The sequence below is a fragment of the Notothenia coriiceps genome, unplaced genomic scaffold (assembly GCF_000735185.1).
Source record: "Notothenia coriiceps isolate Sejong01 unplaced genomic scaffold, NC01 NC01_scaffold00024099, whole genome shotgun sequence".
In the NCBI taxonomy this organism is placed as follows: Eukaryota; Metazoa; Chordata; class Actinopteri; order Perciformes; family Nototheniidae; genus Notothenia; species Notothenia coriiceps.
In genome coordinates, this window is record NW_011356800.1 from 84,758 (window position 1) to 98,772 (window position 14,015).

The 14,015-nt window shown below is 39.7% G+C and overlaps 1 protein-coding gene across 4 annotated transcripts in view; it reads left to right on the forward strand.

Moving 5' to 3' along the window:
* LOC104954865 (PDZ and LIM domain protein 5-like) overlaps nt 1-14,015 on the forward strand; it is a 42,052-nt gene that overhangs the window by 11,376 nt on the left and 16,661 nt on the right. For all 4 annotated transcript variants that reach the window (XM_010782063.1, XM_010782062.1, XM_010782065.1 and 1 more), the window contains exon 3: nt 5,102-5,253. In XM_010782063.1, coding sequence (XP_010780365.1) covers nt 5,102-5,253 — 152 coding nt within the window. The remainder of the gene's footprint in view (nt 1-5,101; nt 5,254-14,015) is intronic.

A 14,015-nucleotide genomic window follows, 5' to 3' on the forward strand; every position in this document is an offset into this window, starting at 1 on the left:
TGAATAAAGGATAGACACGCTTTGCTGAAGCTGCAGCCCTCTGTACCACATTATCTTTATCATTGTTAAAATTACTTAAAAACCCATTTGACTTTCAGGAGATATCAGCTAAATCCTAATAATTCTCAGCTTGTATCAGAGGTGGATTTTACTTTAATCTGGAGGCTTTTTGTAAGTATGGCAAAATGATTGCCCATTTTCTCAATGTTTTTTTCAAAGCTTTATGTTTAATGTGTACAATATGTTTTTGTGGTTTTGGCAACCGTAGCTGCAGTGAGCTATCTATGTGAACTCAATCCGATATAGCTTTTTCTTATTAAGGTCTCTTGCAATAACACACAGTACAGTCAGGCTGCGATTATTAGACCCGGGTGCACAAACAGCTTTAGGGAAAGAAACAGTTATTTTCAAAAGCTTTCATCAGATTGAACGTTTGTGTGTGTGTGCCAGCATAATGCATGTGCATACATGGGTACATGTGCAAACACACACCAACCATATCATGTTAGAGGGCTGAGGTAGCCCTTTACAAACTCGCTGTATTACATTCAATTCATTCTTACTCCCAGTTGAAGCGCTACTCTGTCCACAGTCTATATTGTATTATATATCCATTACATTAGTGCATCGTTTTAGGATTACTCATACTTCATACATGGAGTTTTGGATCTGATCGTCAGTTTCATAAAATGTAACTTTTAACTTTATAGCAAAGTGCCAACATCAGACTCTTTATAACAGTTACAAAAAGACCAGTGGATTTTATCACATACATGTAATCACTAGATCCTGTTTCAGGCATTTCTACAATGCAGTTGACAAAACTGCATGATTTACCTCCTTCAGGAGCGTAAAAGTGAAACGTTGCCTAACACAGTTTAACATGTGTGACTGATGGATCATACAGACGAGATGTCTGCCTGAGCTTCCTGCACTTTTTTAATCATTCCCTTTCTCTGTTACAACTTTTTCCCGTCTCTATCTCTCTACCTCCCTTATACTGTATATCTCCCTCACCTCTATATTTCTTCCAGTCTGTCTCGTACCCTTCAAACTTAATTTCTTTATTCATTTATTAGTTTTTTCAGTTTTTCTTCGTGAGATTTGAGCCCCTAAGCTGCCTTTATTTTAAATTAAAACATTTGTTTCATGTAGGATCACACTGAAATATATCCTGCTGGATGTCCAGCCTGAGTAAATAAATAATTCTGAAGGCTGGCATATGGAATCCGCTTTTTTGAATGTTGAATTACAAGGGGCAATTTTTGGATATGTGTGTCTCCTGCTCTCAGCGTTTCAATCGTAGTGTGATGTTAACCAAACCATCTGCCTGTCATCTCTGTCACTTCTTGTGCTGAAAGCAGGCATTGTTCAAAGCACTCAAGCTGTTCAGTCTATGCTCAAACCCGACCATGTTTCAGCACTCCAGCTAGACTTTTCTGTTGTGTTGGAAGTGCTTTACATTTTCCTAGCACTTAAATCAGACGATATGTGTGTTGAAAACTTTGCTAGAAGGTTCATCAGTGAAGGCTTTAACACACTGCATGTGTTTTCCCTTGCTTTTGAGTGTGATGACAAGAATATTGACTCTTTATCTTTTACATGAATATGTAATAAGACAGGAGTCTGTTTTAAACAAAGGTAGTGTTGTTTGAAAATGCAGAATAATAGGCATGTTATAAAGAAAGCATGTCAAACCAGATACCAGCTATTAGAAGTTGTACAAAAGGAGTTAGAGCTGCATCAAACATATAAACAACACACGTTATTATGCTCTTGTAAAGTTGCCATTGCTAGCTTCGTCTAGCAGACGGTTCATCAGATAAGAAAAAGTTTTTTTCCTTTCCTGTCAAGGAAAAATTACAGATCATATTTTTTTTCTGACCATCCGATTCGTTTAATTGGAAATATTCTGTTCGTATTGACAATTGAGCGTTAGCAAAACTTGTTATTTGCTTCAGTCATATTTTGTTGTTGTTTCACGGCCAGGGTATTTGTGATGGGGGCTCTGTTGTTAATATAAGTTGTGGTCAAGTGTTAACCGATGTCCCTGCAGATTTGGAGCTGATCTCAGCTGCTGCCAGAGGTTGTGCTTTATAGAAAAGGAAAGTACATACATATTTTGTATTACCGTCTCCTGCGGATAAGTGCGTAGTGTTAAAGCTGCTGTTTTCTGTCATGGCCAAAGAAACAGAGCCATAAATCAAACACCCTGGGAACCTTGAAGTGCCTGGCTTGTTGCATTGACAGATTATTTAGATTTCTGTTTCTGATTATCTCAATGACTTGTTGCACTCTCTTTCATGTGAAAATTGAAACTACTTTGATCTGTGAAATCTTTTTAATCGTAGTTATTGAAAACAAATTTTTTTTTTAAAAACACTTCTGGTTTCCTGCCATCATGAATAATTTATTTAGACTTAAACATTTCTATTCTCTTTATGTTGTATAGACTATCTTCTGGTGTAGTTGTAGGTTACTGCAGAGAGAAGCAGAGTTTGGGTAAGTGTTTTTGAGAGAGAGATGTAGCGGTTGTGTGTGGGGGGCAGAAACAGAGTACTAATTGGGGTAGAACATATAATAGAAATGTTGTGGTGAGTGTTTGGTCCATAACAGTGCCAAAGTGGTTGGTATGAACACACCCCTCAGTATGGGTCAAAATGCACATAGAAGAAAGAGCCCACAGATTCAGCAGGAGACGTTGTTCTCCTTTCTCTCTCTTTTCCTTCCCTTACATCCACGCTATTCTAATCAGCGTCAAGTCGATCCCTCATTACTCTCTTCTTCCTGCCCTCTGTGGTGGTGAGTGATGTTGCGTGTGTTGGGCTAATATGACCATAAAAGGTTGGGGCCGCAGAGACTTAACACTAATCCGAGTGCAGAGCCTCTTTTATTAGCCCGGCCTGTGTTGTGTGTGTGTGTGTGTGTGTGTGTGTGTGTGTGTGTGTGTGTGTGTGTGTGTGTGTGTGTGTGTGTGTGTGTGTGTGTGTGTGACTGAAAGACAAAGATAGAGGCAGAGGACACAGACACATACTGTAGGAGGATGTTACACACCAAAGCGGAACGAACCCACATTACACTTTATCATCCTTGCCGTCCCTCATTCAGCAAAAACAGATTTCTTGAGGCCCCAGATTAAAAAGCTGTTCTAGGAGTGATATATGGCTGTCAAGAGTAAGAGCCACTTCATAATGTACAAATAACTACCCCCAAAGTGGTTTTTGTGCATGTGTGTGTCCAGTGAAGTGTCCTGTGTGGTCCTTTTTCACTCTGTCAAAAGAAACAAATGACCTCACTCTTCTTTGGACAAACTTGGACCTTGTGTGTGACCAAGAATGGTCAGAATCACAGCTGCAGCTTCCTCTTGTTCTTGAAGGACTTGTCATAAATGAATAATATAATACAAAGTCAGTGAATCAAATTGTTATAAAATGAATGTGATATCAATAATTGTTATATTGAAATGTGTTGTAATAATACCTCTACATTGGTCTTAGATACAGTCCATTTGCGTCATGGGAAAAGGAAAAGAGATGTAGTGTGTAACGTCCAACGCACATTTCCAAATGTGTCACAGTCCTCCTGAGCCGACTGATAGGAATGGCTCTGGTTTATACAACACATGCTGCCACAATGTATTGCCTTCTCTGTGATGGTGACGGTGATGTAAAGACAGTAACACGACAACATACATTGACAGATACTAAAACAGTACTTCAAGTAAGACATTTCAATCGCAAAAACGAACACAAATATGATTTTTTTCGAAATGATAAACATAATAGTGATACATGTGTTTTTAATGAAAACATTATATGTTTGTGTAAATGTACCTCAATAGCACTTACTTTAACTCACGTGAGTGTCAACACATTACACATGTCCTTACACATTTAATCACATTTTATTTCGGTGTAGACTCAGACCTACTTGGTGCCAGTTAAGTGGTTAGTTTCCTCGCGACTGTTGCTCAAAACTTGTTTACAAAATCTGTTTAGGAATGCTCGTAAATAGATGGTCTACTGCAGCAACTATGGGTGCGGAAAATGCTTCATTTGTTCCCCGGACATTATTATAATCATGTGTTTAACATTTCTGTCAAGAACAGAGTTGATACCGTACAGCAGGTGTCCATGTTAAAGCCATGTTGAACATGCTGGTACTAAATACCAGACCTGCTGTTCAGCACGAGTTCTGTGTGTGGCTTGAATCTGGTTCAAATTAACCAGCTTCCCCCAGAGTGGAAGTACAGCAATTAAACCTTGTTTGGATACAGATACTTCAGTAATACCTCAAAATTCATAGGAGACACTAACAACCAGAGACAAAAGAAGGGTATGTATATTTTATGATGCGTGAAAAACAAGAGATCTCAAAGCCAATAAAACAAATATCTATCTAAACCGTGACGCTAGGTCCCATTAGCTATTTGTCACCTTTTTAATTGCATTTTAATTACATGATTGCTTTTTACTGGGATTAGATATTGTTTAGTTAATCTCTAATGTTTAAACTTAATTTATCTATTTTCAGAAGCAGACATTACCAAACACCACCTTTTTTGTTAAACTGCTCCTTAAAAAATGGCTCTAAAACTTTAAATAATTATTTGTTTGATACATGTTTATATCAAAATCTAGCCTATACTCTGAAATGCTTTATAATTTGTAGTCTTATTTTCAATGTTCACTCACTTACCATATGAAATGGCTTCATACAGTAGAGTAGAAGTTGGACACAAGGAATGCATTATAGCTCAGATCTTTATTTCTCACATGCTGTGGTTAAGAGACATATTGAATGTTCCTCTAACATGTTGTAAGCCCAGTATGACAGCAGGTCATAAAGAAGAAACAAAGGTAACTCAAAGACGAAGGCTCCTGCTATTAGACACGCATAAGTGAATGTACACTAGACACACCATTATGTGGTAAAGAACCAGCTCTTTCATTAGCTTTGCCAACATACTAGAATAGATCCATAAATCCTGTGATAAATACAGAGGTAATGTGCACATCCCACCCTCATAATCCCTTAATAATCTTGAATTTGATGCTGTTTGTATATAATTTTAACTGTCTGTGGTTTTGTGCGCCTGCAGCTGACGGATGGTGGGAAGGCGGCTAAAGGGGGCATTGGTATTGGAGACATGGTTCTGTCTATTGATGGCATCGCCACGGAGGGCATGAATCACCTGGAGGCCCAGAACAAGATCAAGAGCTGCAGTGGAAACCTCAGCCTCAAACTGCAGAAGTAAGTCATGATCTCACAGTCAGTGTGTGTGTGTTTGTGTGTGTACATGTATGTGTCTATAGCAGGTGGGCATTCAAGTAAGCATAGGGCTAAGCCAGCTGAAGCCTCGTGCCTCATAAAGGATGCACAATGGCAAACAGGAAGTATTGTTTATACTGATTATATGTTAGCAGCCCTCTCCTGAATTGGGTGTTTTTTCAGCACCTTCAGCAGACACAGCCCCAGTATTTCAAATAATTATGCTTATAATAATTTATTTACAATGCTGAAACCTAAATGTACTTGCTGTTAATGTTAATCATTCTAATTTGGCTGGGTGGTTATAATAACACCTATTCCTGTAGTGTGACAAACCCAGAGCACATTTATATGTTCTCTACTCAAACTCTTAAGTCCATGCTTCCCCTTTGAACTCCAGACATCCCGCATACAGGCAGATGTTCACTGTTGTTGTTAGAGTTAATCTTACAAACAGTAACACCATTAGTTCTGCCTCATCTCCCATTCCCCGAAGAAAAAAGGAATAACTGAATTCACAGCGAGAGTATCACACATGTGGACCATCCCCTCTTCCCCAGGGGCTACTCCTCACGGTTTGGTAGAATCCTGTTGCACAGTGGAGCCGATTTATCACATGCAGGTGTGTGTGTGTGTGTGTGTGTGTGTGTGTGTGTGTGTGTGTGTGTGTGTGTGTGTGTGTGTGTGCGTGTGCGTGTGCGTGTGCGTGTGTCTTTGGTTATATATTGGATCTCATGTGGTTTGGATTGTCTGGTTTCTTGGCATCACCTGTAGGCAAGCATGCTTTTTCATTTGCATGAGGGACGTGCAAGGCTCCTACACTTGTCCTTTTTGGATTTGAGGTCACTAAATAGAGGAGCAGATTTACTAGAAACATAGGAAAAATGAATTGTCATATCTAAACCTGAAATCTGAATTGACTTAATTGAAGTAATGAAATGCTCAGTTTCCTTTTGTGGCTGCATGTCTGGACTGCACATTCTGTCCATCCTCGATGACTTTTAATATTTCTTTCACCCCTTCCGTCATGTGAGGCTACTGGGTATGTGCTACTGGGTATGTCCTCTAATTTGTGTCCAAATGATGACAGACCAAAGACGTTTTCTTTTGGTTCTGTGGAAGAGATCACAAACTGTAATACTCCAGGGCTTATAATAACTAAAGGTCAGTGTGTGTTTGTAACTTTGAAAGAGAGACCTATGATCAAACTCTTTTCTATGATGTGTGAAGACGTTTCTGGAATAAATCTTGGCTAAAGTTAGTTGAGGGTTGATGAAGAAGGTCAACAACAGTTGTGCTGACAACGACATGGCAAATTTACAGCCAATCGGTGTGTCCGTCTTTTTATTAATACCGCTTAGCTGTTTCAATTACACTCGTCTCATAATTTGCTAAGACATCACAAAAGGTTTCTAACTGTGGATGAGACCTTTAATAGATTTACCATTTCCGTCCTTCATCCTCTGTTTGACATATAGTGAAAAAGGTTGATATGATCTTTGTGCTTTGCAGGACTCATCACATCCTTTTTGAAACATATGATTTATTATTACTGGCACACCATATATATTTTCTCTCAAAGGAATACATAAAAAACATTTGTCTGACTGTTAAATAAGAAGCAACAGCCATACGGTGGTTAGTACAGCGTTCCTTTAACATTCATCTTTTATTGGTAATGTTTTCAACCGCCTTGACGAACAGAGCAAGATTTGTATCAGTTATTGGCTTTTACTTTAAATTACCTAATTATGGCAACCAAAAGAGCGGGCTCGTGCCTAACCGAACAAATCTCCCACATGTTAAGTTGCGCTTATTTGGGGGACCAGTTAAAGGATAATCTGTTCTGCATCTCTCTGTGGCAGACATCAGACCTTTAAGGGTATCTATCATGCCCTATCTAAAACACTTGGCACAGCTTGTTTCATTAACTGGCAGTATTATATTATTAAGCAGCTACTTTGGGGACAGCTTGCTCCAGCTTCTGCTCTACAGGACGACTCTAGAACACATGTGTCAAACTCAAGGCCCGGAGGCCAAATCAGGCCCTTGGTGGATTTAATTTCGGCCCGCAGGATCATTTTTAATTACTATTAGATCTGGCCCGCCGGTATATTGCACACACACCTGAGCCCAAACATTGATGAACTTGCACCCGAGATGAGATGCCAAGTATCTGGCTTGAAATAGCATCACAGAGCAGCACACTGAGTTTCTATGGATGTTTCCTTCTGCACTTTTTCTCTCACGACAACAGGGCATGTTTATTTTTTNCACACACACACACACACACACACACACACACACACACACACACACACACACACACACACACACACACACACACACACACACACACACACACACACACAGACACACACACACACACACACACACACACACACACACACACACACACACAGTGATTATCATGGCTGATTACCTGATCTGTTCTTTCCACCTGAGCAGCAGCTAAAAGCTCACATAGTCTGAATCAATGCGCTAATTGTGCTCATTGCAGGGAGAAACTCTCTCTTTCGTTCAAATAAATTCAAAGTCTCTTCATTGGCAAGAAAGTAATAAAGAAACACACTGTTACCAAAGTATCAAAATAAACTACAGGTTAATATGAATACAAATATAAAAATTGTATGTGTGTGTCCCATAGACACATGTATTTAATAGAGTCACAGACCGTCTTTCCAAACATCACAGTCACATCACAGAAGTGTTAGACACAGTGTGTGTGCTGCCACCTCGCACGCTCTGCATCGTATTAACTGAGGCTGTTCACCTCTGACCCCGGATCTGACCTGACACTCAATGTCTCTGTCAGGCGGAACACACACACTCACACACACAGGTACGCACACACACGGAAATCTACAAATATAGACACATTTGGGAGCAGCACCAGTGTCTCAGGTTAAGCTGTATGACCTTTAAGGGCATTGGCGTAGGCCGTAGGGCATAGGGTGTTAGACTCCAGGCACACACATTAGCATACTAGCTTATCATAGGTATCTGTTTACGAGAGATCTAATTAATATGATACACAAGTATCTAAATATTTGGGCAAATTCTAAATGAACCTATTATATAAATGGATATGACTAATTTCTAATAGCCTGCAGCTGAGACTTTGTTACAATATACAGTTATGTTTCAGTGGAAGATAAAGTCAGAAATCATCAAAGTAATAAAAAAGTAACTGTAGTGTTTAAAGAGATGTTTCCACTTCCACAGCACACATTGGATTGATCACAGTCAGTGTATTGACTTTCACAGCGAAAGTAGGCAGCAGAAGTCTGTGATGTGTGAAGACAACGTTATAATCTGTTCATGTGTTTCCTGTGAATCTGACACCAACTGAAAGTGTGCTGTGTGTTGAGCCAGGCTGCGAGGATGAAACCAGGGGCCTTACAGTTGGATCACAAAGAAGATAATGTGTTACTTACAGGATGTAGGCGATCACTCCGATGGACCAGCAGTCCACGGCCTTACTGTACGGCTTCTGGGCGAGAACTTCTGGAGCTGAAAGGGAAAAAATTGTGAGCCTCGGTTGATTGTTTCAGCTATTTCTGTATTAATGTGACTCCATTGCAGTAGCCGGTGTCTGTTTACCCAAGCTTAAATCTGGGTCGTGCTTGAGGTCCAGTTAAAACTCCTATGTAACTGTTTTATGAGTCCCGCATTTCATGGTGGGACAATTTAACAAGTTCTCATGGCTCTAAAAAGTTATCCTGGCATGAAAAAGACCCAAACTAAGCATTTCATGTTCAGTTTTCCTGTATTTCATAAAAAATCTAACTGCAGGTTCGTACAATCAGACATTCTTATTTTTGTCTCACTGTATCAGATAGCAGCTGATGTCTAGCTTTCGATTTCTCTCCATGTTGAAACGGTGCAGGTCAAGAGGCATTTATTAGCACACTATTTTTTGTTAACATGTATTATTTAAAACCCATTAACAGTGGTGTGGTTTTAAAACAGTAAAAAGGAAGAAGGAGTGAGATTTCAGCCATGTAGCTAACATTAGCTTACAATCCGCTAGCGATGGTTGTTGATACTTCCCTACGAGTAAAGTGTTTCAGAACTTAATTCAAGAGGGAAATCTGTCAGCTTGTCCAGGTAAGAAAAAGAGATAAGACAAAGATAACAGACTGGGCCCCTTACCCACATATCCTGGCGTGCCGCATGCTGTGGACATGACATCCCCACTGCCCTCCATCTTGGAAAGACCAAAGTCGCTGATCATGATCTTTGACTCATCTTGGGAATTAAAATAAAGCAAGTTCTCTGGCTGGGAAAGAGGGACAGAAAAGCAAGTATGTTATTAAACTTTTGGGTTATAAATGTATGGTAATTTGGTCACATATTTCAAACATCATAGTCTGAACCAATAACATAAATACAACACTATAGAAAGAGACAGGCGCAACTTTCCTAATGGAGGCCGTTTGGACACATCTCCTTTCAGCCGAAGGTGACCCTAACACTGACCTAGAATTGCTGCAGTAATTGTTTTCAAAATAGGGAGGTGTGTGTGTGTGTGTGTGTGTGTGTGTGTGTGTGTGTGTGTGTGTGTGTGTGTGTGTACTTCTGTATTTGAGAGTGTGTGTGTGTGTGTGTGTGTGTGTGTGTGTGTGTGTGTGTGTGTGTGTGTGTGAGNGCGTCCAGGACTTGTCGGATCAGCGTGCTCGCATCTTTCTCCGTGTAAAAACCTTTTTCCACAATTCGGTCAAACAGCTCGCCACCAGACACCCTGCACATAAGGGAGGAGTGTGTGTGTGTGTGTTTGTTATAAGCATTAGCATCCACAACAACATCAACACACTCCGTCACACACATTCCAAAATGAAAAATTCGGAATATTCGTAATTATTTTCAAATCTGAGTTTTGAGTAAATATAGCAGCAGAAAAACATAAACAATTAGGCCAGTAACCTGTAAAAGGTGACTCGATTGAGATTTCTGGTAATTCATGAGCTGTAGGTGTCCCCAGCCAAGAGTGTGAGCCTTGTACACATACACACACACACGCACACGCACACACACTTTATTGTAACTTTCAGACTTTGTTTTTTTGGTTTTCTACTACTCTACTCTGTCTCCCCCCATGTAAAAGCTTGTTAAGATAGTTATTAAGCAGTGAGTGGGGGTCCTCAGGTGGGGGCAGCGTAATGAGACTGCATGTGATAGAGCAAGGGGAGCCAAATGTTGTTGAGTCACATGTCTTCACAAAAACTCACTGGGTTATCTAATTGTCTGTGTCACTCCACTGTGTGTGTGTATGTGTGTCCCTATAAGACCTTAAGATAAGATTAGTTCGTAACAGATGATTTAAATCCTCCCAAACATAATTCTTGGCGCTATACTTCCTTCATGTCCTGATTCTAAATATGATGTTCTGAAATAATAATAACCTTTACCCCCTGTAAAAATGACAACTTTTGATCAAACAGCTGTTTTGCAGCATCTTCGATAGCAACGTTTTGAAGAAATGCTGTAGAAGAAACTGTACTTTGGTTAAACTTCAAAGTCAAATCTGAGCTGAGCAGAGTTGGTTAATATTCTCAGTTATTGCAGTGCGGCTCCGTGCAAAAGAAACAAATTAAGGAGTTCATCTGTAATTCCTCCCCTCTGGCAGATTCTTCTAATAGTTACTGTTATGTTTTATGAATCCAGAGCACATGAAGTGACTTGTTCAGGTGTTCATACAGTATGTCCAGACCAGTCTATGGTCCAGACACAGAGCTCCCCCTGCTGGAGTCAAACCTCACATCTCATCCAATACCCTCATACATTGGGCTCTATGTCCCCTTTTGACAATACACGCTGGAACAAATCATGCAACATAAGAAATCAGCATGTATGTACTGTAGTAACTGCAGCAACACAGTAGCAGGCACTGTCATTTCACTAGTAGTAATAATAGGAACCATAGTAGAAGTCATCCCTCAGCCTTTACTACATGTTTATACTTTGTGCTTCAACATTTAAGGAACACACACACACACACACACACACACGCAGTTGCATGGCATGTCTGTGGGGCGGTGTCACGGTGACAGATCAGATTACACACACAGATTCAGTGTCAGCTGTGTGAGTTATTTTGAGTCTGAAGTTGGCTCTAGATGCTTGGGTAAGGGGTTGCTTAAGTTTATTTAGAGCTGTGGTATACTTTTTCATTTTGTTTACATTGTGTTCTCTGAATAGAGTCAACTAGATCCCCGGGTTGTACATGGATATGCTGACGCTTGTGCACAGACACATGCCCATCAAACATTGCGCCAGAAGTAGCCATTGGCCAGATATATCAGAGGTTTATGTCATTTTATCTTTAAAATGTTATGATGCAAAATTCACAGACTGACACAAATCTGTCCTCTTGTAGATTTTTTATTTATGATGTAATTATTATCTTCCCAATGACTCTGATCTGTAATAGTCAGTATGCACCCTCATGACAGTCAAAATACAAGTTACATAGTATCCGTTACATTGTCGGTCATTTGATATTTGCATCAGTTAGTTTTTTGTAGCAAGACTTTCCCTTTATTCAATATATCTATTTTCTGTTTGTAATTAATACTTTGAAATTAAACCAAGAATGGATGGCATGGTCCCATTGACGTGACCTGTGTGTAACAAAAACAACCAGTTTGACCCAGTTGGCTTTGAAGGGTCCAAGGACAGATCTCTCTTTTGCAGAATAACTTGGCTAATGCAATTGGGAAAAATGTGGCCTGCTGAAGTTTTTGAGAGCAATGAAAGTCATACTCTGATAGTCACATGGTTTAATAGCTGGTTTCCTCAATCAGAGAGCTAAAAGAGTACCTTCTTAGATCAAATGTAAATGGAATATAATGTTAGAAATATACGCTGCATTACTTCTGTGTTGTAAGGTTCAACATTTGTTATTGTTTTGGACATTTTGTGCCCTTATCGGAAAGCAGAATGCAAAGGTTCATGGTCTGCGCTATGTTTCCAACTACTATCAATGCAAATCTTACGCTTGATCATATAATTCATTCAGTATTGGCTTGATCAATTAGAACTTTGGATACTTGTAATGTAGCTACAGAAATTCACAGCCCTTTGGAAATCCTCTGTACTCATAGACACCCCACGCAGCTGCCATTGTCACTTACTCGGTTCTGATATTTGCCAAATATGTTCCAAAGTAAAAAGTGCTAAACTGGGCTCACCTGTCTCTGTCTTTCACTGGTCTGTAGTATTTGCCAAAGAGCATCGTAATGGCCTTTATCTGTAGCTAGGCTTTGAGTATTTACAGCAATATCATAATACCAAGAGAATGCTGGTTCAGTTCGACACACCTGTCTCTGCCTGTCTCTTTCTGTTCGGTTGCTTTGGCCAAAGAAAATGCTAATCCCAAGAACATTAGGGGTCTGTGAAGGTAGCCCACATATATTCTGAGGCCAAGAACATTGAGTTGAGCTCATCTGTCTCTATTTTTTTATTCCTCTCAGCTCTTTGCCAGATATATCTTACTGTAAGCCAAGAGCACTCATCTTTAGGCCAGCCAGCATTGTTGAGTGATACCCAGACGGGCCGCGGGAACTGTGTGCACAATACTCTGGACTGATTTGAAGAGAAAAACAAGAAGCTTCATTTCATAAAAGCTGAGTAATTATTATATAGGGGTTTCACACTGTGAGGCAGATCATTAACAGAACACTCAGCAGTTGTTTAAAATAAATAAACGTCTAGTTAGAGTTACAAATGACTCAATAATAAATTGTAATCAATATATTTTAAAACACTGCGCACTCATTCCCTAGTGGTAGGTTACCAAAGTTCTGTAGATCTCACACTAAGATTTAGGTCAGCTGTTATCAGTTAAGAATGGCTGGGAAAGATTTTAATTTAGCCCAAAAACGTGTGGGTATTTGTTTTTGCCATGATTGATTAACTCAATCAGATGACATCATGTTTAAATTATGCAGACATGTGTAAGGAGCATGTGTGCTTATGCTTTTAGGGTATCCATTTGACCTTTTAAGGCACCCTACTGTACAGTATAGGTTGATTACATAAGACTATGTATACTGGATATATGGATGTATAAAATGCACAGATGTTTGCACTGATGTCCTTCTTCTAGTAAGTCGAGCGCACTCATTCTTTCTCTACCTTTTTCCACCATTATCCTTTTCAGGCTCATCTGTTGAAAATGCGATGATTTTAAAGGGGGAAAAATCTGATGGAAATTCATAACCTCAGGTATTTCTTCAATGTCAGAGCCAATATCATTTATGATCACTGTCACATCAGTGTCGCCTAAGTTTATGAGACACGTGACTCTCAGCCTTACAAAGAAAAGGTCTTGAGAAAAGTGCACACAGAGGCAGAGAAAGAGAAAATGGGCCAGACAAACGGAGACAGAAAGTTGGACACTGAACTGAGAATCAAAAGCAAGATGAAAAAAACACAAAGGAAAATAAAAATGAGCCAGTAAATCTCTGAGAGTGAATCCTCTAAGTGATACTGACGCACATTGGTATCTATATAACCCTCTGAACAGACCTGAGGCCAGATGTTGAAAATTGAAAACACTGCCTTGCCAGCTTTTGATGGACAGGTTGTCTGAGCACTAAGTTCTGGACCCAGTAGGAGTTCTGTCTCTTTAGTCTATGTTTCTTTCTGATGTACTGTGTTGCTTCTGCTGCCTAAGAGAAACAACTGTGAGCCAACAGTGAGAAAACTAGAAACTGTGA